General features: G+C 48.3%; 1 protein-coding gene across 1 annotated transcript in view; it reads left to right on the top strand.

The window, feature by feature from the left end:
* Positions 1–6,361: 6,361 nt before the first annotated feature.
* DTX1 (deltex E3 ubiquitin ligase 1) overlaps positions 6,362–24,087 on the top strand; it is a 48,837-nt gene continuing 31,111 nt past the window's right edge. The window contains exon 1 of the mRNA XM_056859286.1: positions 6,362–6,632. Within this exon, the coding sequence (XP_056715264.1) occupies positions 6,374–6,632 (259 nt within the window). The 5' untranslated portion in view covers positions 6,362–6,373. The remainder of the gene's footprint in view (positions 6,633–24,087) is intronic.

Here is a 24,087-nt window from a genome sequence, read left to right on the forward strand (position 1 = left end):
CTGTAAATCGCTGATAACATATCGGTTCACAAATCTCGATGGAAAATGTGATTGCTTTGGGTTGGCCTTATTTCTTTTAAAAACATGCTGTTCAGAGAGATAGTAAGCCTGACTAAAATTCTATTTTACTCTGTTGAGGAAAATCCAAGAAAAAGGAAAATGGTACAACAATAAAGGATCACAAGTTTCACTTGCACAAGGGAAAACCGATTTGAAACGGCGTTGGGACACAAACAGCAGGGATATGAATTTTGAAATGAGTGATAGTGAAGACATCAGGGTCCATACAGGCAACTGCTTACTAAGAAATAACTTATAACTTATACGGTGCACCATATAAGTGACCCAGTCATCTGTATTGGTCTTTCCACTCCCGTGCTTCCATGAATTTCTGTAGTGTAGTAAAATACTGCTCTTGAGTTGGCAAGTCTATGCAAACAGCTTACTCAGTGTTTATGTATACAGGGCAGTAGCTTACTACTTTTTAAAAGGTTAATCTACATTCATCCTCTTTTTTAAAGGGTGGGGCAGATTCTCATTCAAGTGCAAAGGCCCACTCATATAAACACAACTACCAACTTAACATCCAGCCAACCAGGGATCCTGGCTGCCCCTCCATTCTGTCACATTCGCTCAAAAGTTGTGAGATCTAGAACTTCATCTGCCACTTACTTCCACAAGAGATAAGACGAGCCAGCTCTCTTGGAAGTTTTCAGAAGGGGTACAGTTGTCTTTTCACTTGCAATGCAGTCCACTCGGATGTGCTTTTCTTGTGTTGGGACTTTTAATATAGTACAGTATTGTGTCGTTTCAATGGCGAACCACCTCTGTTTCTCACTTGCCTTGGAAGCCCTGTGCTGGGGTCACTATAAGTCGGTTTCAACTTAACAGCTTACACATATATACGTATTGTGTGGTTTTATTGTTAGGATTAATTGCACACTCACCCTTCTCTCTCACACACGCATGCAGCCACAAAATGGTGGAGGCGAGCCTTGCCGGAATGGTCCGCAATCCCCCACACTGAAAAGCCACACCGGGCACCAAAAATCATGGTCACCGGCACTCCTGGCTCTCTGAAGGAGGGAGGAGTCCCAAGGATGCCAGCACAGGGGGCAATGAATGGGAGTGCTAAAAGGCGCATCCCTCAGCTTGCCATGTTCCACCGGAAGTCTATTGTTAGGATTCACTGAATGTATTGGCTCAGTGGTTCTTCATGTATTAATATTTGTAAACCATTTTGATTCTAAGAAAGACAATACATAAATAATTAAACAAATACATGTGGAATCTCTGTGCGTTAAGTGCCGTCGCTTCCGACTTATGGCGACCCTATGAATTAATGACCTCCAAAACATCCTATCATTAAGAGTCTCGCTCAGGTCTTGCAAACTGAGGGCCGTGGCTTCTTTATTGAGTCAATCCATCTCGGGTTGGGTCCTCCTCTTTTCCTAGCATCCTCTTTTCCAGTGACTCTTGCCTTCTCGTAATGTAAAACACAGTGCCTCAAAGCAGTCAAAACAACCATGATTCTTGTAGCCCTTTAAAAACTAACACATTTTCTTGCAGAAAGAGTCAACTTCATCAGAGCGTGAAGTGTTACATTCACAGGCCACATATACACTCACGGAGGCAGTGATGTTGTGAAAAACCTGCCCGACGGCCCTGCCATCTAAGACATAGGTGTGCTATTTTAACTGGCAAGGGACCAGAGGGGGGATTACTTTAAATTGTGAGATATCCACTCCCGGTCCCTATTGAGACCAGTTTTGATAGCGTGAGCCTCTGCATAGCTATTCAAACATACCAACACAAAGATATATTTCAAAGGCATTTATCATGGTCCTTTTTGTCTTCTGTGTTCCGACAGTAACCACTTATCAAGACAGATCAGTCTAGGTTTGCCAACTCCAGTCTAGGGTTGTTGGAAAATTCCTGGAGATTTAGGGGCAGAGCCTGGGAAGGGTGGGACGGTAGCTGCTTCTAATGCTACAGAGTCCACCCTCCAAAGCAGCCCTTCTCTCCAGGGGAGCTGATTTTCGTCCCCTGGAGATGAGCTAGAGGTTGGCCATCACGGGTCAGTCACACAGCGTCTTGCTTTTAAACAAAGGGATTTGGGCTTCTGAAATACCGACTTAGTAAACAGACCCATTGAAATGTCTGCAAGAGCACAGAGTTAGAAAGAAAGGCGGTGCGCCGGAAGAGTAAGCACCTGATCTAAAAGCCTGGCCCTCCTCCCCTTGTGAACTGCTTTTTGGGCCTGGGCCGGGTGCGGGAATTCATGAATTCATTTCCTTGTGCAGCCGAGAGGGAACGGCATTCCTGCGTCCGGACCCTCCGCAATGCTTTCACGCCAGGCAGCGCCGATGCCCCCCGAGGGCCGCGCCCTTCTCCCCCACCCCACTACCACACCGTGCCGCCGGTGGCTTGCGCCTGGCCCGCGGGCAGTGCCAGATTTCGATGAAGAGAGGCCCTAGGCTATTCCATTTGTGACTGGGAGGCCCCTCCCAACCCCCCACCCTCACGGCTAGAGGAAGATGGAAAGAGGGTTTTTAACAAAATTCAGTGAAGCCGAGGATGATGGCGGGTGTTTAAAACCCCACACTTCACAACTCCTCCTCTAAAGGACATAAGATGTCATTGTTAAATACTGTAGCGATGGGGGGGGGGGAGCAGAAATGTTAAAATTAACACTGTGAAAAACTTTTGCCATAACTGAACTTTGTAAACCTTTTGTGGAAGCAGGAATGTTTCGGGAAATGAAATTATTCTGAAATGGAGTGCAAGGAACCTTACTGAAGGGCCATTTAGAGACTACAGTGTGTTATGACAGCATGTGTAAGAAAGAAGAGTTGGTTTTTATATGCCGACTTTCTCTACCACTTAAGGGAGACTCAAACCGGCTTACAATCGCCTTCCCCTCCCCTCCCCACAACAGACACCCTGTGAGGTCGGTGGGGCTGAGAGAGCTGTGACTGGCCCGAAGTCACCCAGCTGGCTTTGTGTATAGGAGTGGGGAAACCAACCCGGTTCACCAGGTTAGCGTCCGCCGCTCAGGTGGAGGCGCGGGGAATCAACCCCACTTCTCCAGATCAGAGTCCACCGCTCCAAACCACCGCTCTTAACCACGACACCACCCTGGCTCTGACAGTGTAAATAATATTATTCGCCTTGGCCGGAGGCCCCCTAGATGATGAGGCCCTAGTAGGGTGGCCAACCTCCAGGTAGTAGCTAGAGATCTCCTGCTATTACAACTGATCTCCAGCCGATAGAAACCAATTCACAGTGGGTTGCCTTGTTAGTCTGCCTGCAGTAGTCGAAAAGGGCCAGAGTCCAGCAGCACCTTAAAGACGAACAGAACTATTTTCTGGCAGGGTAGGAGCTTTCGTGAGCCACAGCACACTTCTTCAGATGAAGAAGTGTGCTGTGGCTCACGAAAGCTCATACCCTTAAAGTTCGTCTTTAAGGTGCTGCCGGACTCTTGCTCTTTCCTACTCCCATAGAAATCAGTTCGCCTGGAGGAAAACGGCCGCTTTGGCCATTGGACTCTATGGCACTGAAGGCCCTCCCCTCCCCAAGCCACGCCCTCCTCGGGCTCCGCCCCCGAAACCACCTGCCGGTTGCAAAGAGGGACCGGGCAACCCGAGGCGTCAGCCTGCCACGCCTAGAGGCAACTCCGGCGCTGCCCGCGAGAGAGGGGGCAATTACACTCTGCACGGGCTCAGAGGTCGGAACCCCCGGGCGGATCCCGGGGCGCGAGGAGGAGCGGCCGTCCGGCTCGGTGGGAGGGGCGAGGGAGGGATCCCCCCCGCCCCCCCCCCCGCCGCCGCCGCCGCCCTTCGGCGGCTCCCCGCGGCCGCAGTCGGCCTGCGCCATCGCCGGCGGCCGGGCGGAGCGCGGCGTTGGGTAGGTGGCGGGGCGGGGGGTGAGGGAGGGGGCGGAGGGGCGCTGGGGGAGCGGGCTGGGGCAGCCCCTCCCCTCCCCTCTCCGCCCTGCCCGTCGGGGGCGCGCCCCCCGCCTCCGCAGCCGGTCCGGACCCCGCTGCGCCTCGGCGCTCCGACCAGGGGAAGGGAGGGGAGGGGAGGGGAGGGGGGGCGGCGGATCTGGGAAGCGCCCCCGCTTGCCCGGCCCGCCGGAGCGGCCGCCTTGCAGAAGGCGACAGAGGTAGGCGGGCAGGCTGGCCTCCTCCTGGGAAAGAGAGCAAGGAAGGAGAGATCTTCCATCCCTCCTTCCATCCCTCCCTTCATCCCTCCTTCCATCCCTCCATCCATCCCTCCTTCCATCCATCCCTCCATCCCTCCCTCCCTTCATCCCTCCTTCCATCCCTCCCTCCCTTCATCCCTCCATCCATCCCTCCCTCCCTTCATCCCTCCTTCCATCCCTCCATCCATCCCTCCCTTCATCCCTCCTTCCATCCCTCCCTTCATCCCTCCATCCATCCCTCCTTCCATCCATCCATCCCTCCCTTCATCCCTCCTTCCATCCCTCCCTTCATCCCTCCTTCCATCCCTCCATCCCTCCCTCCCTTCATCCCTCCTTCCATCCCTCCCTCCCTTCATCCCTCCATCCATCCCTCCCTCCCTTCATCCCTCCTTCCATCCCTCCATCCATCCCTCCCTTCATCCCTCCTTCCATCCCTCCCTTCATCCCTCCATCCATCCCTCCTTCCATCCATCCATCCCTCCCTTCATCCCTCCTTCCATCCCTCCCTCCCTTCATCCCTCCCTTCATCCCTCCTTCCATCCCTCCATCCATCCCTCCCTTCATCCCTCCTTCCATCCCTCCCTCCCTTCATCCCTCCCTTCATCCCTCCCTTCATCCCTCCCTCCATCCCTCCCTCCCTTCATCCCTCCATCCATCCATCCCTCCTTCCATCCATCCATCCCTCCCTTCTTCCCTCCATCCCTCCCTTCTTCCCTCCACCCCTTCATCCCTCCATCCCTCCATCCTTCACCTGCTCAGCCGCGATCCCGGCTTGTTTCTCCTCGATCCTCTTTTGTGTCTGGTGCTTGCAGCAGCCCGGGTAGAGCCCCCCCCCCATGCCCCCTCTTGGGGTGCGCGTCCTCCCCCCCTCCCCAGGCTGGGAGGGGGCTGTGCCCCAAAGAGAGGGTGCTCGAGGAGGAGGGGAGTGGTTTCTCCCCCTCCTGCACGGAAAACGGCGGGGAGCCTATGAGGGGAGGGGGGGTCGCGAGGCGGAGGGACGGAGCCGGCCAGCTAGCAGCCGGGCGGTGCGGGGGAACGGGTGGCGGCGACCCAGCCGGCTCCCATCCGTCCTCATTTGCCCTCTTTCCCCTTCCAGGAACCCCTGCATCACTGGAGGACCGGACCAGGGCCAGGCTGCGGAAAACGGGGATGACAGCGCCTCCGCGGAGGGAAGGGAGGAGATCTCCAGAGCAGGCAGCGTCGCCAGCGTCTCGCCGCCCCCCACAGCTGGCTCAAAAACAGTGGCCTTTTAACCCAGCTCGGTTGGCATAGCCTTGTAGGAATACCCTCCTCCCCCGCCGCCAGCCCTGCCTTGGAACCGTCTGCGGGGCCCATCGGAGTTGAGGAATCGACCAGGGATTGCTTTTCAAGGCCGTGGGAGCCCCCCCTCTCCCGGCAGGAGCTTGGCCAGCGGCTCCCCCCACCCCTGCAGCGGGACTTCTGTTTCCTGCAGTGGAACCTCCTTTCGATAACCCGAGGCCAGGCTGTGGGGTTGTGGAGGTTTCTATGCAAAGGGAACGGTGCTGTTGGAAAGGCAGGCTGGAATTGGTGGGCGCTTGGGGAAGACTTTTTGGGAGGCCTTGAATGAGACAATGCCACCCCACACACACACACACACAATTTGACAACCAGGAACACTGAGCATTTTTGCTGAGAATTTCTCCCGTTCCCTTTTGGCTTCCTCCTGCATTTAGGAAGATTACCGGCACATCGGCAACAGGGCTTTGCTTTGTTTCTCCCCAGGCAAGCCCTTTCTGGGACATGTAATGTCTGCTGGTTGGCATTGTTGTTTTGGGGAGGTTAGTGAGTATTTTTCTCTGAACCTCAAAGGCCAAATAGTAATGGGGCGTGCCTCTAAAACCTGTTTCCGCCGTTCTGCTCTTAAAAGACTGGCCGGTCCGGCAAATGTATAAACTCTTGCGTTCTGCGAGAACAGTGGGGCTACTTGCCTCCTCAGCTGATTGAGAAACTGTCTCTCTTCTCTGCCTTCCTCAGTCCGTAAAGCTAGAATTTCCTTGTGGGGCTCAGGATGTGGGGAAGAGGCTGTCTCCTTTTCGAAGCGCCCTGAAAGGGTGAGCCCCATGGGTGCTCCAGAGCCTATGGAGAGGACACCGCCTGGTGACCCAGCCTGCCTTGACTCTTCCATGCCCAGTCGCCAAGAGCTGGCACTATGGCACGGCACAGCACGGGGACGCTGGTCTTGGCCAACGGACTGGGCTTCCCACCCAATAACGTGGCCCGCGTGGTGGTGTGGGAGTGGTTGAACGAGCATGGGCGCTGGCGGCCCTACACCGCGGCCGTCTGCCACCACATCGAGAACGTCCTGAAAGAGGATGCCCGTGGGAGTGTGGTCCTGGGGCAGGTGGATGCCCAGCTGTCTCCGTACATCATTGACCTGCAATCCATGCATCAGTTCCGTCAGGATACAGGTAGGGAGAGGCGGAGTGCTTGCCTAGCAGAGACGAAGAGGTAGCCCCATCCCTGTTGGGCACTGATCCCGGTTTATAAAACTGTTTGGGCTGCATGTACCGGTGTGTGTTTGTGTGTTGCTTTGCGTGAATGCCCCCTCCATTGGGGAAAAAATGTCTGCCTGGACATAGAAAAGCAGGACATTGTAGATCTTACTCCCTGACATTCTAGATTTCTGCATGCAGGGAGGGTCCTTCATGGGAAGCATTCAGCATATTCTGTCCCCTACTGGCATTATAGGAGAATATCAGTGGAATCCGCTGGAAGTGTAAGCACTGGGAACTTGGGCTGCTGTGTGGGGCTGGAAGCTCTCCAGATATCTGAAGAGGGAGACTGAGTAGTTTTTCAGCTGTTTAACTCTGGAATCTGGTTAAATGCTAAGGCTATGAGAGCCAGCGTGGTGTAGTGGTTGAGCGGTAGTTTGGGGTGGTGAACCTGTTCGATTCCCCTCTCCTCCACATGAGCGGTGGAGGCTAATCTGGTGAACCAAGTTGGTTTCCCCGCTCCCACACATGAAGCCAGCTGGGTGACCTTGGGCAAGTCACACCTCTCTCAGCCCCACCTACCTCACAGGGTGTCTGATGTGGGAAGGGAAGGTGATTGTAAGTCGGTTTGATTCTTCTTAAGTGGTGGAGAAAGTCGGCATATAAAACCCAACTCCTCTTCTTCTTCTATCTCCCCTGGAGAACACATGAATTGGTATTTTAATTTATTTCACAATATTTATAGTTCACAGCTTTGCATCAGACGATGGCTCAAGGCAGCAATGGAAATAATCATAAATGTAACAATAAAAATGTAAAAAACTTGAAAAGGTGATAACCAAAATGTAAAACCAGGGATAAGATTCTTCTGAAAGGGCTTTTGGAAAATTTTTTTAAAAGGTCTTTAGTTGGTACTGGGAGACCATCAGTGAGGAAACCAAATGTGACTCCTCCTCTGGGTAAGCACAGAGCACTGATCTTTCCCTGCTATAGCTAGTCTCCCTGGGCCTGGAGTCGGAGAGAAATGAGCAAATTGTTTGCATTCAAGGAAAGCCTTCTTCCCCCACCCCTTCTCTTTTGAGAAATCAGCCCTTGCAAATGCCCTCAGGGATATCTGTGGGGACTTAAGAAGGGGTTTTGACTTGGCAGCGAGGATACTAGCATGTCTGCCTTTTCCCATTCATAAACTAAAATCAAAGGAAAATCAGATTTTTTTTTTTAACCACAGCAAAAAGCACCTTAAAGACTGACAGATTTATTGTGGCATCAGTTTTTGTGGAGTAGAGCCCATTTTGTCGAAGGCATCTGTTGTTGTTTGCGTTGAAACAGACTAACACTGCAATCCTAATCAGAGTCACACCCTTCTCAACCCGTTGACTTCAACGGATTGAGAAGGGTCTAACTGTGTTTAGGATTGCACTGTAGCATCCCTCCAAAACAGATCTTCTAGATCTTACGATTGCTGGAAAGAAAGGCCGAGATCAAAATTACATGCACCTCTGTGTACAGGGCGGCTGTAATGGCCGCTGTCTCTCTGCCCTCTCTTTCCCGCTCTCCTCCCAATTGTAAAATATATAACTGTGTGTAAAATATATAACTGTGCAGGAGTTGATGTGATGTGGCACATCATCAGGGTTTAGCGCCAGCATCTGTTTTTAGTACCAGCATTAAAGGTCAGGGTGGCTCTGGGCACGTGCAGAGTGTCTTCTGTTCACCATTGGACGCACGCATCTAGCTGGCACACACATCAGGGGTTAGAGATAACAGTCTGGGACCTACAGTTCACACAGGGGAGGGGGCTGTGGCTCAGTGGTAGAGCATCTGCTTGGCATGCAGAAGGTCCCAGGTTAATTCCTTGGCATCTCCAGTTAAAGGGACTAGGCAAGTAGGTGAATGTGAAAGTCCTCTGCCTGAGACCTTGGAGAGCCACTGCCGGTCTGAGTAGACAATACTGACTTTGATGGACCAAGGGTCTGATTCAGTATAAGGCCGCTTCATGTGTTCAATAGCCTTGACCCCAGCACCGCAGAGCTCTGTTATCTGCCCTTGTTGACTGGGCCAAGCCGACACTGTGCTCTATGGCTGCGCGGGCACTTTAGTCTTTTGATACATGATTGTGGAGGTGGTTGATTGTTTTCTAGGACACTGAAAGGATAAAGGGAGTGCTTTCCTTGGTGCTTGCCCCAAGTCGTGACCAGCAGTGCAAATGCACTTTCACTCATGGCTCGAGCACATCAGGCTGCCTTCACACGATAGCAGGCAATGCATACTCCTGGACTGAATAGAGAACTGGGGTTCCTGTCTCATTACCGTTGCTGATTTCTCCGTGCCTACTACCCCTCTGCATATCACAGCTGATCCAATCACATCAGCTAATGTCATTTACTTGCTTTTGATGTTTACATTGCCATTGTGTGTCTAATTCACTCTACTTAAAGATAGATGGACTCACATTCTAGCTGTATCTGAAGAAGTGAGCTTTGGCTCATGAAAGCTCGTACCCTGCCAGAAATTTTGTTAGTCTTTAAGGTGCTACTGGACTCTTGCTCTTTCACACGATTGGTCTCTCAAGGTCCTTGTTGTCTACACTGACAGGCATCAGGTCAAGCGGTTTTCCCGGGGTCTTTCATATCACCTGCTATCCAGTCCTTTTAACTCTGGATTGAACCTGGGGCCTTCTTCACGTAAAGTCCCACTGAGCAATGGCCCCCACCTCACAGCCTGCCAAATTCTTGCAGATTTCCAAGAGTGGGAAGGAAAATCTGGTTTCTGGAGCCCCTTGTGACTCTGGCTGGTGGCTGTTGCACAGAGAGACCTTTCATCCCAGGTTTTGCAGGTTTTTAAAAGTCTTGTTAACAGTGGTTTAGAGACAGCTGCAAATCCTGATGCTCCCCATTCAAATCTTGCCTCTGTCCCAAAGGGCTGAGGAGGAAGTAGGAAAGCTGCTATTGTTGCTAAGCCTCACCTGTCCCATCTTCAGAGGTTTCTTGGTAGGCAAGCCCATAAGAAAAGTATGTCTTTATTTTGAAATATCTGTCTCTCGCCTCTCCATAATAGATGTTCAAGGCAGCTCACATTGTGTTGGATCCTGCATATCTGTTCCACTAATGGGGGTGCTTCCAGCTTGGTGTAGTGGTTAAGAGCGGTGGTTTGGAGCAGTGGACTCTGATCTGGAGAACCGGGTTTGATTCCCCACTCCTCCACATGAGCAGCTGAGGCTAAACTGGTGAACTGGATTTATTTCCCCACTCCTACGCATGAAGCCGCTGAGTGACCTTGGGCTGGTCACAGCTCTCTCAGCCCCACCTACCTCACAGGGTGTCTGTTGTGGGGAGGGTGAGGGAAGGTGATTGTAAGCCAGTTTGAGTCTTCCTTAAGTGGTAGAGAAAGTCGGCATATAAATAGCAACTCTTCTTCTTCCCCTGGTCCAAGGACCTTTCTTCTCTCATAAGAGGCTGTTGCAAAGGAGAAGGCGCCCTGCCCAATGGTAAAGCACCCCCATTAGCGGAATAGATCCACAGGAGTGGACATGTTTATGAAGGAGAGGAGTATTCATGGCTACTAGTAAAAATAGATACTAGTCATGATGCATAGTCATGATGCATAGCTATTCTTTCCAGGATCAGAGGAGCATGCCTATTATATTAGGTGCTTTGGAACACAGGCAGGATAATGCTGCTGTGGTCTTGTTTGTGGGCTTCCTGGAGGCACCTGGTTGGCCACTGTGTGAACAGGCTGCTGGACTTGATGGGCCTTGGTCCGATCCAGCATGGCCTTTCTTATGTTCTTATGATCCAATCCAATATTATTATATTAATAATACCCACATTTATGCTACTGTACTATTCTGCACACTAAAACACCAATCACATCAAAAGGATTCCATTTTGAAATATTCTAGATATCAGTTCCAGCAACCAAGAAGTAAAGTCCATATTTGTTAGATTCAAGTCCGGTAGCATCTTAGAGACCAACGAGATTTTTGAGGTATGAGCTTTCAAGAGTCCAAGCTCACTTTGTCAGCTACAAGTAGGAATGGAGATTTCTGTGTCCCTATATCCCAGCTACCTTCTGAAACTATCTCAATATTTGTTGGAAATTAACTGAAGAGTTCCTACATTTTTTAAAAAAATGTTTCTGTAAGTTTGTCCGTGGCCTGACCTGGATGGCCCAGGCTAGCTTGATCTCCTCAGATCTCAGAAGCTAAGCAGGGTCAGCCCTGGTTAGTACTTGGATGGGAGACCAGGGTCATTGTCCAGAGGAAGGCAATGGTAGTACACCACCTCTGTTAGTCTCTTGCCTCAAAAACCCTACTGGGTTGCCATAAGTCAGCTGCGACTTGACGGCACTTTACGCTCAAGCATGTTTGTCCATATATGTTTGTTTAAAATATTTATATGCCTGCCTTTCTCCTGTAGGAGCCCCGTGGCGCAGAGTGTTACGCTGCAGTACTGCAGTCAAAAGTTCTGCTCACGACCTGAGTTCGATCCCAAAGGAAGTCGGTGTAGCCGACTCAAGGTTGACTCAGCCTTCCATCCTTCCGAGGTTGGTGAAATGAGTACCCAGCTTGCTGGGGGTAAAGGGAAGCTGACTGGGGAAGGCACTGGCAAACCGCCCCGTAAACAAAGTCTGCCTAGAAAACGTCGGGATGTGACCTCACCCCATGGGTCAGGAATGACCCGGTGCTTGCACAGGGGACCTTTACCTTTTTACCTTTCTCCTGAGCATCTCAGGACGTCTTCGCAATGTCCAAAGTCTTATTGTACCATTCCTGAGTTGTAGGTACATACAATTTTTCCAGTATTTTGCTCAAACTACTTTAGCAGTTAATAATACCTGTTATTGATATTAAGTTGCACATCCACATAGATTCAGTGCAGCAGAATATTGCTACTATGATGTGACAATTTAGAATAAACAACTAATTGGAAGCAGCAGTATCAATCAAAATGTTTATTTGATGTCATTTAAACTCCACTTTTCTCTCTAGTGGGGATCCAAAGTGATTTACAACATTCTCCTCTTCTCCACTTTATCTTCTGTCGGACCAGAACCAACGGCTTGAAATTAACTCGAAAGAGTTTTAGGCTAAACGTTAGAAAGAACTTTCTGATAGAGCAGTTCCTCAGTGGAACAGGCTTCCTCAGGAGGTGGTGGGCTCTCCTTTGGAGGTATTTAAACAGAGGCTAGATGGCCATTTGTCCGCAATGCTGATTCTGTGAACTTAGGCAGATCATGAGAGGGAGGTCAGGAAGGGCTATGTCAGTGTTTGGCTCTGGTGGCCCTTTCTTGCATGCCCAGGGTAACGCTGATTTCCACTTTGGGGTCAGGAAGCAATTTTCCTCCAGGCCAGATTGGCCAGGGATCCTGAAGGGTTTCCCCCTCCCATCTTCTGGGCATGGAGCAGGTGTCACTGTGGGTGTGCGGGGGGAGGTAGTTTGTGAATTTTCTGCGTTGTGCAGGGGGTTGAACTAGATGGCCCTGGTGGTCCCTTCCAACTCTATGATTCTAACCTTGTGATGGTAGGTTAGTCTTAGAGTCTGTGAGTAGCCTAAGCTTCCATGACGAGGTGAGGATTTGAAGGTGGGTTCCCCTGATACTAGTCCAACACGCTAACCACTACACTGCGCTGACACTTATACAGGCTTCCATCACACGCAGTCAGATCAGATGAATCCTGGCTCTCAGTGGTAGTATAGCCTTTTGACCTATACAAAGGCCAATTGAAACAGAAAAGTTTTTTCCCCTGACATCAAAAAGGCCATTTTGTTTATATCCTGCCTTGGGTCCATCCTCAAACTCCAGGTGGTGTCCATAGGGTTTCCAGAACATCTTTCATCCAGGACCTGGCCACACCCAGATCTGTTCAGCTTCAGCAAACTGACTGCATCACGTGCCCTTTTGATCCTGTTCTGGAGATGATAAAAGATAATCAAGGCAGTGCCAGAAAACATGTGTCATGAAGGGGGAGGGGAGGGGCTGCGGCTCAGTGGCAGAGCATCTGCTTGGCATGCAGAAGGTCCCAGGCTCAATCCCCGGCATCTCCAGTTAAAGGGACTAGGCAAGCGGGTGATGTGAAAGACCCCTGCCAGAGACCCTGGAGAGCCACTGCCGGTCTGAGTAGACAATACTGACTTTGATGGACCGAGGGTCTGATTCAGTAGAAGGCAGCTTCATGTGTTCATGTGAAGGCTGTTCCACAAACATGGTGCCACCCCAGCAAAGACCCCTTTCCCCGGTTAGGGTGTCTGGAAAACCCCTGCTCTCAAAGTGTTGTTTTTGATTCGGTTGTGTCGTCCCCCAGGCTGTCTCAATTACATGGCCTCATTAAGCACCTTCCTCATGAGACTGCTGAGTGGTTTTCCTCCTTGAAGTTCTCTGTTAAAACGATCTCCCTGCGTAGCAGCCCAAGTGCTGTTTGAGTCTCTGCAATCCTCATTTGGGGCGGCGATGCTCACTCTACAATTTCATAACCGAGCATAAGTGTGCTGTGTAATAAGAAGCTCCTTTGGATGCAAACAAATTTATTGTAACAATTGCATTTCTATTTGGAGCCGAAAGCTCTCCAAGGGAAAGAGCCATTTTGTCTGAAAGGGGGAAAAAATGTGCCCAATTATTATTTTTTCCTTTCGTGGTTTTAATGACCTGTTTCACCTCAAAGTAGACCATTCCTTTGAAAAACTGTCAAGACTTGAACTGATTGTAAATAATTCCTGCAATCTCATAGGAGATTGTGGTTGCATATTGTATCTGAGTGTTGCTAGATGTGATCTGAGAGTAGCAGACTGGCTTTTGGGGTGGGAGATCCAGGTTCAAATTCCTCTTAGACTACAAAAACCTGAACAAGTCATGACCCTCTTGCTTAGCTCAACCCTGGCTCAAAAGAGAAAATTTGCAGAGTGTTTAAGTGCTCTTCTGTACTGAAAAGGAAGCTCCTCTTGCACATACCCATAGGGTCTCCAGGTCCCTCTTTGCAACTGGCGGAGGTTTTGGGGCGGAGCCTGAGGAGAGCGGGGGTTGGGGAGGGGAGGGGCTTCAATGCCATAGAGTCCAATGGCCAAAGCGGCTATTTTCTCTAGGTGAACTGATCTCTATTGGCTGGAGATCAGTTGTAATAGGAGGAGATTTCTAGCTAGTACCTGGAGGTTGGCAACCCTATATATTCAGTATAATAGATACTTGCGCAGGGGTTTCATGGCTACACTGTTTAACTGAAAACTTGTTGAATTCAATACATTAACAATGTTTTGGTCGATTAAAATGTGTGCCTTCCTCAGCTTCTTGAGCAGCACATTTTTGTAAAACTATTTTTGATGTAAGCATTTGAAAAACCATTTGTGGCAGGCGCTTTCTTAGAGACATCCTTCCTTTTTCTATCTAATTTTGCCCACCTTTCCAAGGAATTCAGGGCAGCGTACATGATTTATGCTTCATTTTATCCTCACACCAGTGTGGTGAGCTGAGCGAGACTGAGAAAACGACTGGCTGAAGCTCTGGGCATTGTTGGAATCTGAATTCATACCTTAATGCATCATCTAATAACAAAGCAGTAATGGTTTCCCCCCCCCCCTTCAAAACGTTTGTGCAATTCATACGTAAAATGTTGCAGATTTAACCAAGTAAGCAACCTCACGCAATTTATTATTTATTCATTTGCAAAATTAATATCCTGCCTTTCTGCCCAGTCAGGGCCACAGGGTGGGTAACAATTAAAAACAGAGCATTATACCCATACATCACAGAGCCCGTTACAACCAACACAAAACTACCTATCTGAAAACACTGAAACAGCAATTACAACATTAAAACGCCAGACCAAACAGAAAATCTATACCTGGGGAGGGAGTTAACCGACTAGAATGTCTTTCATCAAGTTTCAGCTCAAGTCATAGTTAACCATGAAATGGACAAGAGTCCAGTAGCACCTTAAAGACTAACAAAATATCTGGCAGGGTATGAGCTTTCGTGAGCCACAGCTGATAAAAGCTCATACTTCACCCCAAAAGCTCATACCCCGCCAGAAATTTTGTTAGTCTTTAAGGTGCTACTGGCAAGGCTTCTTTTGTAGGCCTCGGCATTTTGGAAAGATCCATAACGGAGGAGGTGCCTTCCATAAAGATGCGGGATTCAGGTGCTACATATAGGGTTGCCAACTCCAAGGCAGGGGCTAGAGATATTCCAGAATTACAGTGGTCTCCAGATGACAGAGACCACATCCCCTGGAGGAAATGGTTGCTTTGGAGGGTGGACTGTATGGCACTGTGCCCTGCTGAGGTTCCTCCCTAAACCCTGCCCTCCCCAGGCTCGACCCCCAAATTTCAGGGAATCTCCCAACCTGGAGCTGGCAACCCTAGCTACATAGCTTTTGGCGAATGTTGTCATAACCATTTACAATACTCCACATTTTTCCTGGCCCCTGTTCAATATATGGTATTTATAAATCAAATTACAAAAAAGCAGGACATTTTAAAAGCATTTGTTAGAGTTATTTTTAATATGCTTCATAAAGATATCATCATATTAATGCAAGTGGAACAGCTGTTTGATTGCCTTCTGTTTATAAAATGGATTTGGGTAGTACCAAGAGGCCCATTTTGGTCACATTATGAGAAGACAAGAGTCACTGGAAAAGACAGTCATGCTAGGAAAAGTTGAGGGCAGCAGGAAAAGAGGATGACCCAACAGGAGATGGACTCAATAAAGGAAGCCACAGCCTTCAATTTGCAAGATCTGAGCAAGGCTGTCAAAGACAGGACATTTTGGAGTACTTTCATTCATAGGGTCGCCATGAGTCGGAAGCGACTTGACGGCCCTTAACACACACACAAGAGGCCCATTTAGGCAAATTCTGTGCATGTACCAAAACAGGATCCAGGTTCCTTTGCAGCTTATACATGTCCCATTGTTGTCAAATGTACTGCTCCCTATTGATCCTGTGCGACATGCATGCACCCGTGTTTTCTGGGACTGGTTTGTATGGACACCGTTTTTCTTGCCGTTGGTTGTATTTGAAACGTTCTCTAAATAAAAGTCAATCTCTTCTTAAGGGCAAAGCTGAGGGGATCCAAAGTTTGGAAGCTGAAAGTACTGTGAAAATGCTGACTGGCTGTTTGCCTGCCACAAACCACCCTCCCTGGTGCAGTTTCTCCGCTTAGAAACCAGCAGGTTGTAAGGGGGGGGGGAATCAGGTGTAATGTGGTTGTTTAAATATCCCGATAAATCACTGTCTCTTTTTTGTCTCTGTTTTCCCCCATGGAGTATGCCTAATTAAACTGTTGTTAGAGAGGTGCTAGAATGGTTTCTTCTCAAGGTTCAGTCAGCTCTCTTCCTTGGGTCTCTAGCAGGATAAAATGGAAGGCAGATGCCCTGTGCTTCTTTTGCCCATGCATATAAACACACGGATGTGAACGTGAAGCCCCGGGAGGGGTGTTGTCTGCCACTTTGCACACAGCAGCTGCTGATGTGCAAAGTTGCACTTTTGACAAAAGATTGTAAGACAATTTTTTTGGGGTAGTGTATCTTTAAGCCAACAACCACCCACTCTCTAGGCGTTGAAAGTATTGGAGAACAGGGTACGGCAAAGTCAATGAATACAGCAGGCAGTGTGTTTATTTTAAAAAAAAATATATTTCACACTGTCAGCACTTCGGGAGGTGGCTCACGGTCATAAAGCATAAAAATACAACATAGTAAAAAGGCAAGAGTATATATAATATAAAAACTCATCGATAAAACACCTGGCACTTAAAGTAGGAGTCCCGTGGCGCAGAGTGGTAAGCAGCAGTACTGCAGTCCAAGCTCTGCTCACGACCTGAGTTCGATCCCAACGGAAGTCAGTTTCAGGTAGCCGGCTCAAGGTTGACTCAGCCTTCCATCCTTCCGAGGTCGGTAAAATGAGTACCCAGCTTGCTGGGGGTAAAGGGAAGATGACTGGGGAAGGCATTGGCAAACCACCCCGTCAACAAAAGTCTGCCTAAAAAACGTTGGGATGTGACGTCACCCCATGGGTCAGGAATGACCCGGTGCTTGCACAGGGGACCTTTACCTTTTTAAAGTGAGATGGGGTTGCCAGAAGAATCTCGATAGGGAGGTTTGAGTCCGGTAGCACCTTAGACACCAACAAGATATTTTGGATAGAAGTTTTTTTCTTGAAAGATTACACCCAAAATATCTTGTTGGTCTCTTAGGTACTACCGGACTCAAATCCCACTGTTGTACTGCAGACTGATGTGGCTCCTCTCTGAAACTAACTCCATTCGGAAGGAGTTCCGTAAATAGTAAGCCGTTACCGAAAAGGCCCTACCCCTTATGACAGACTCCGGTAGTTATACAGACAGGAGCACATGGAGAAAGGCTTGTCTTAGGATAGTAACTGTCAAGACGAATAGTATGAGGAAGGCGAGAGCCCAGCCCATTTTAGTCCCTAAAGCTAATGACTGATGTCTTGGATTGGGCCTGAAGCAACGAAAGGGGAGGGGCCGTGGCTCAGTGGTAGAGCATCTGCTTGGCATGCAGAAGGTCCCAGGTTCAATCCCCGGCATCTCCAGTTAGAGGGACTAGGCAGGTAGGTGATGTGAAAGACCTCTGCCTGAGACCCTGGAGAGCTGCTGGGTCTGGTTCACTATAAGGCAGCTTTATGTGTTCATGTGAAAGAGCCACTTCTTTCCTCCCCCCCCATCCCCCACCAATGGTGTGATGTGTCCTCTGTCGCCAGCCAGAGATAGCAATCTGGCCGCATCATTTTGTACCAAATAAAGCTTGAAATTTTGAAACTGTTGTGGAGCGAAAACATCTGCCTACAGTCACCGGGGGAGACCATTGGGGTGAGGATAAGGATATGAGTAGGGTTGCCAACGTCCAGGTGGTAGTTGGAGATCTCCCACTATTACAACTGATCTCCAGCCAATAGAGATCAGTTCACCTGGAGAAAATGGCCGCTTTGACAATTGGACTCTATGGCCTTGAAGCCCCTCCCCAAACCCCACCCTCTTCAGGCTCCCTGTCGGTGGTGAAGAGGGACCTGGCAACCCTAGGTGTGAGTGACAGGTGCCTCTCGCTGTTCCTCCTTGGAAATCCCTGCGGTGATTCCCTTCCCTTGTGGACTTTGGAACATGTGTTTTGGGACCTCTCTTTTAAGAGCAGCCCTGCGTCGGAGTGGTAAGCTGATTTTACAGCAGTAGACATCCATTGACTCTGCTGGCTGGAAGTTTTGATCCATATTGCCTTCTGTGCTTCATTTTAAGAGTTTTTTTTTTTAATTGTTTGTATTTTAGTGCTTTTATCCACTTAAACTGTTGCAAGATATCTTTGGGGGCTAAATACAGTGATACAAGTTTTAGAGATTGAGGCATTGTTAGATCTGAGTAATAAAAAATAGCAAGGAAATTGTGAGATGCTGTAAAAAGAAAATCCAGCATGAAAGAAGAACTATGTTAATTTCTCATTGTTGTCAAATATCAAATAACCTTTTCTGGGAACAGCAAAAATCCTCCCCCCAAGTGGATTGTACAACAGTTGTTTTTACACACCCACACCGAGACTATATCAATCATATTTTTCAAGCTTTACCGCTCAGCCCTCATTGAGGGACCTTTGAGAAAAAAGGCAGAATAATTTCAAAAGTTTAGCAAGTGAGATATTTTTTGCTGATGTTAAAAAAACAACAACTACTCTTTTGAAAACTGGTCATTCAGCTTGTTCATTAAATGTCACGTTGTAATATGCTCCTCGATCCAAAAGTTATTCTGTTGGGTTCTGTAAAAGAGCACGCCCCTCTTTTCAGATGAAGCATTGGTCTCTTGAGTTTACTTTCCACTATTAAACTGACAATAGCATCACAATGGGAAAAATGAGAATCTCCTTTGGAGGGTGAATGGTTCCACTCTGTGGAATACTGCCTTATTAACTAAATTAACATATTATCAAAGAGCCTAGATAAATTAATTTCAGTGTTCAGATATATATTTATTGAGTGTTGTATATTATTTATGTTTTGGAATATGTATTTATTGGGTGTTGTATATTATTTATGTTTTGGAATAGCAAGGTAAGAGAAAGCGTTTCATACATTGTATGATTATGAGTTATTATAATGCGTCTTTCTGTAGTCAGCGTGGTGTAGTGGTTAAGAGCTGTGGTTTAGAGCGGTGGAGTCTGATCTGGAGAACTGGGTTTGATTCCCCACTCCTCCACATGAGCGGCAGAGGCTAATCTGATGAACTGGATTTGTTTCCCCACTCCTACGCACGAAGCCAGCTGGGTGACCTTGGGCCAGTCACACACTCTCAGCCCCACCTACCTCACGGGGTGTCTGTTGTGGGGAGGGGAAGGGAAGCTGACTATAAGCCGGTTTGAGTCTCCCTTAAGTGGTAGAGAAAGTCGGCATATAAAAACCAACTCTTCTTCTGGTTCAGAGGATGAAAAATGTTATATATGTTGTGTTTGTATTTTCTGTTACAACCTAATTTTAAAACAGTTTTGCAAGGGGTAAACATGATCCATCTAGAAATCAGATGCGTAGACACAGGCTTAATTCCAGCAATAAGCCTGCTATGGAAACACGGTGCCACTGCATTTCTAACACACATTTTCCTGGGAGTAAGCCCTATTGAATTGACCCGAGTGGGATTCTGAGTAGAGTTGCTTAGGATCGCTCTCATACTCCCTTCTTGCATGCCTTGATCTCTGGGAGAACCTGTTGTTACGGCTTGAAACAGAAGCTGGATTTGCATTGTGCTGAAGCAACTCCTCCAACTCTTCCCCCCCGAAAAAAATTATTATGGGTTGTTTAGCCTTTAAAAGCAACTGTGGGTTGGATATGGTGGATATGTGGGTGTGGACTGTGGTGCTGAAAGGAGATTAACTAGGTAACTTTTCTTCCATCAAAACCTGCCCTTCCTGGGTTGCTTTTCCCCAGATGAGAAAAAGACAAGCTAAGAGAGAATGCCTGTCTTTTTTCTGCCTGCCAACACTAAAAAGCAGCGATGAAGGAGGGGGGCAGTTTTAATGGGTGGAAATAGTGTCAGTGGAAAGAGTCCTTTCTCCAGCACTGCTGCCATGATAAATAGCGATTCTCTGTCCCCTCCTCTCCAATGGCTGCTTTTAAAAGGCTTAACTACATACCTGGGGAATCTGATTACAGATCTCCATTTTAATCTGTTTTTGGCTTCAGAAACAGGTCGCTGGACTAAATGGATTGGTCTGATCCACCTTGGCTACTTTTACGTTCTGATGATTAATTGTACAAGTTTTAGCCAATTAATTTATTGATTACGGTAAAATTTTGTGCATGAGTCAGACCTATAGTTCTGAAGCAGAAAGCAGGTTTCTTTTTTTTTTCAGATGATACATGTGCCTGTTTGGGGAAATAGTTAACTCTTCCTTCTCCAGCACCTCAAAAGAGGATTTCCCTTCCCATGCAAGACAGAAGAGGAAAGCTTTTTGTAAGGCGCCCTTGGAGGTTTTAAAATGTATTTATATTTAATTACAACGTTTATAAACGTTCCTTTCTCCCAGACAACTGGGACCCAAGATGGGTTTTTATTAATTTTTAAAAAGAAACATTTTTTGGTTAATCTGCTGTATGGTGAATTGGAAACACTTTTTTAGCCTAACTAATTACTCAGTTAAATGTTGCTGCCTGTGGCCCAAATTCCATGTGGGGGGAAAACTGGTTTCCGTGTAAATATTTCTGGCAATCATACAGATTTTGCATTTACTTTCAATCATGGAATGGAGAGGGTCTTGTATCAGGATCCTATCCCCCCCATAACTATGTCCCCCCCTCTATCCCCCTGACGAGCACCATGCTTTAAAAATAGTATGACATTAATTGCATGTAAATAAGGAAACAATCATGTAAGGTAAGTCAGGGTCTAACTCAGGGGTCCCCAACATGCCACCCATGTTGGCCATGGCACCCACCGACACCTTTCCTTGTGCCCACCAAAGGTTTTTAGAAAGTGGCCAAAGCCAGGTGGGTCTTTTGCCTAGCAAATCTTCTGATTGGCAATTGCAGACTTGATTAGCAGAGCCAGTTATGAAATGGAAGGGCCGTGGCTCAGTGGTAGAGCATCTGCTTGGCATGCAGAAGGTCCCAGGTTCAATCCCTAGCATCTCCAGTTAAAGGGACTGGGCAGGTAGGTGATGTGAGACCCTGCCTGAGACCCTGGAGAGCCGCTGCCAGTTTGAGTAGACAATGCTGACTTTGATGGCCCAAGGGTCTGATTCAGTATAAGGCAGCTTCATGTGTTCATGGCTGCTGTAGCTTATCTTCACACTCACACTAAAAATCCTTATGCTGTAGTGGCAGATTTTTGAAAATGTATTGGCAGCAGGTGCTACTACAGTACAAGGATCTTTACAGTATGAGTGTGAAGATAAGCTGCCGCAGCCATTTCAAAACTGGTTCAGCCATTTTGGGGCTGCACCTACTGCACTGTGTCAGATTTCCGAAGGAGCCCCCAGGCTGAAGAAGGTTGAAAGCCCCTGGTCTAACCAAACCTCACACTGTTTGCAGATGTCCACCCTGGGTCCTTTCAAGCAGAAGTGCTGCAGGAGTTCTCTGTTAAAACTCAGATTGTCAGGTGCATGGGAACCTGGTTTGGATTGGGACCGTAGTGTGCAAGGGGAGGGGGCTGAAGCCTCCAATGTTACTTTACTTACTGGACCATTGGGGGAAACAAATGTGTGCAGTTGTGCTTCATGTATACCAACAATGGGCTACACCTAAGTTTCTCCAACAGGGTGCAACAGGGTGTGGGTGTGGGTGTTTGTGAGTATGTATATTAATATTGCCATCAAGTCACAGCTGACTTAGGTGACCCCGTAGGGTTTTCAAGGCAAGAGATGTTGGGAGATGGTTTGCCATTACCTCCCTCCATGTCAGGACCCTGGTATTCCTTGGAGGCCTCCCATCCAAATACTAGCCAGGGTCAGGGCTGAGAGTGTGTGACTGGCCCAAGGTGACCCAGCAGTAGGGTCTTTGCAACCGGCGGGAGGTTTTGGGGGCAGAACCTGGGCGGGGTTTTGGGAGGGGAGGGGACTTCAATGCCATAGAGTCCAATTGCCAAAGCGGCCATTTTTCTCCAGGTGAACTGATCCCTATTGGCTGGAGATCAATTGTAATAGCAGGAGATCTCCAGCTACCACCTGGAAGTTGGCAACCCTACCCAGCAAGCTTCTATGGCATGAGTGGGGTTTTCAACCCGGGTTTCCCAGGTCCTAGTCCAACACCTTAACCACTACACCATGCTGGTTCACATTATATATATTATATATTTTATACACACAGAGAGAAGAGTCCCCAGCTATGCATAAATGTATCTATACTAACATAAATAGCCCCCTCCCCCTTCTGATAAAGTTTGATACTCCAGGAACAGTTTTATCACAGGGTCTGCCATTTATTTACAGAACTTCTGAGACACAAGATAGATTCCTCCCACTTTCCACTGCCAGGTATTAGGCTGCACATTGAACTTGCAGCCTGGATTGGGTCAGTTTGTCTATTTATTCAATGAAGTTGAGTCGCTTTTCTGTTAATATTAATATACAAAGTGCCATAGAGACTCTCGATGATGCTGTTAAAATAGTGAAAAACAGTTTAAAAACAACAACTCTTTATTTTTTAAAGAGAGAAAACTGTTTAAAGCATGGCAAAATATTGCAGTAACCTTAATCATTGGGAAGAGCTCTTGAAAACCAAAACACACAAAAGACATTGTGCTAAAAAAGCTGAATGCCTTGGGATACTTATAAATTGTACAGGTAATTGTTGCATAATTTATTCCTCTTCTACTAACCATGGGGTGGGATACACAGCTATGTGGGACTCTGACGTTGTACCCTCTGACTACCGAAAATCCAATTCAGCAATTCCATGTTCAGATTTCACCAGACGTTGCTTACATATTTGTAATCCTGTCTTCACACCGATATGGGCTGGAACTAGGGCTGCCAGCATCCAGGTGGCACCTGGAGATTTCCAGCTATTACAGTTGATCTCCAGACCCCCAAGATCAGTTCCCCTGGAGACCATGGCTGCTCTATGACATTATACCCCACTGAGTTCCCTCCCCAAACCCTGCCCTCCCCAGGCTAGACCCCCAAAACCTCCAGGTAGTTCCCTATCCATCGCTGGCAACCCTCGCTAGAACAGGATTGCCCAGTGTGGTGGTGTGGGTGCCATGGCGCCCACCAGTACTTCCCTTGGTTCCTGTCAAGCATTTCAGAATGAGTGTGGGGCCATTGTAAGGCGGTGTTTGTTATTTTCTGCCTTCATTCAAATGAAAGGGTTTTCCACTGGAGGATCAAGAGGACTAGTAAGCCCTTGGCCTTTCTTTAGCACATGTGTGGTTTAATTCCATCCTTCCTTCTTCCCAGGAGGTGTGAGGACGGAAATATTCCATTTGGCTCTGCTTCCTGTGGCTGCCATTTTGCGTTTGGCGTCCACTCCTGTGGGCGGCCCTTTTTGGATGGCGCTCAGTGCCCTCCTCAAAACGTCAAAGGTGCCCACAGGCTCAAAAACGTTAGGGATCCCTGGGCTAGAAACTTGATTGAATATAAAATCGTCTTAGCGAACTGAATTCTGCCGCCAGTATATCTGTGACATACACAGCACCTTCATCCCGAGCTAGGGTTGATGACCTCCAAGCGGTGACTGGAGATCTCCTGGGATTACAACGGATCTCCAGGTGACAGAGATCTGTTTTCATAAGAACATAACATAAGAACATAAGAAAGGCCCTGCTGGATCAGACCAAGGCCCATCAAGTCCAGCAGTCCGTTCACACAGTGGCCAACCAGGGGCCTCTAGGAAGCCCCCAAACAAGACGACTGCAGCAGCACCATCCTGCCTGTGTTCCACCGCACCCAAAATAATAGGCATACTCCTCTGATACTAGAGAGAATAGGTATGCAGCATGACTAGAATCCATTCTAACTGACAGCCATGAATACCCCTCTCCTCCATGAATATGTCCACTCCCCTCTTAAAGCCCTCCAAGCTGGCAGCTATCATCACATCCTGGGGCAGGGAGTTCCACAATGTAACTATGCGTTGTGTGAAAAAATACTTCCTGGATAAAATGTCCGCTTTGGAGGGTGAACTGTATGGCATGATACCCCATTGAAGTCTATCCCACCCCCTCCCCAAGCTCCCCCCCCCCAAATCTTCAGGTATTTCCCAACCTGGAGCTGGCAACCCTATCCTAAGCCCCTGCCGGCTACATAACTGCGTTGCCTGAAGGAACCTGCTGACAAAATCTTTGGTGTCTGTCATGGCTGATTTGGTCCGAAGAACTGCATCCAGGCAGAAACATCTCTCTTGGCAATGGTGCAGGCAGCATTTGCCAAGGAGGAGAGGTTGGGTTAATGTGAGGCCTTCCGCTGCCTTCCGCCTCCCCGGGCCTGCCTTCTCCAGGGGAGCAGA

The sequence above is a fragment of the Euleptes europaea genome, chromosome 13 (genome assembly GCF_029931775.1).
Source record: "Euleptes europaea isolate rEulEur1 chromosome 13, rEulEur1.hap1, whole genome shotgun sequence".
NCBI classification, from domain to species: domain Eukaryota; kingdom Metazoa; phylum Chordata; class Lepidosauria; order Squamata; family Sphaerodactylidae; genus Euleptes; species Euleptes europaea.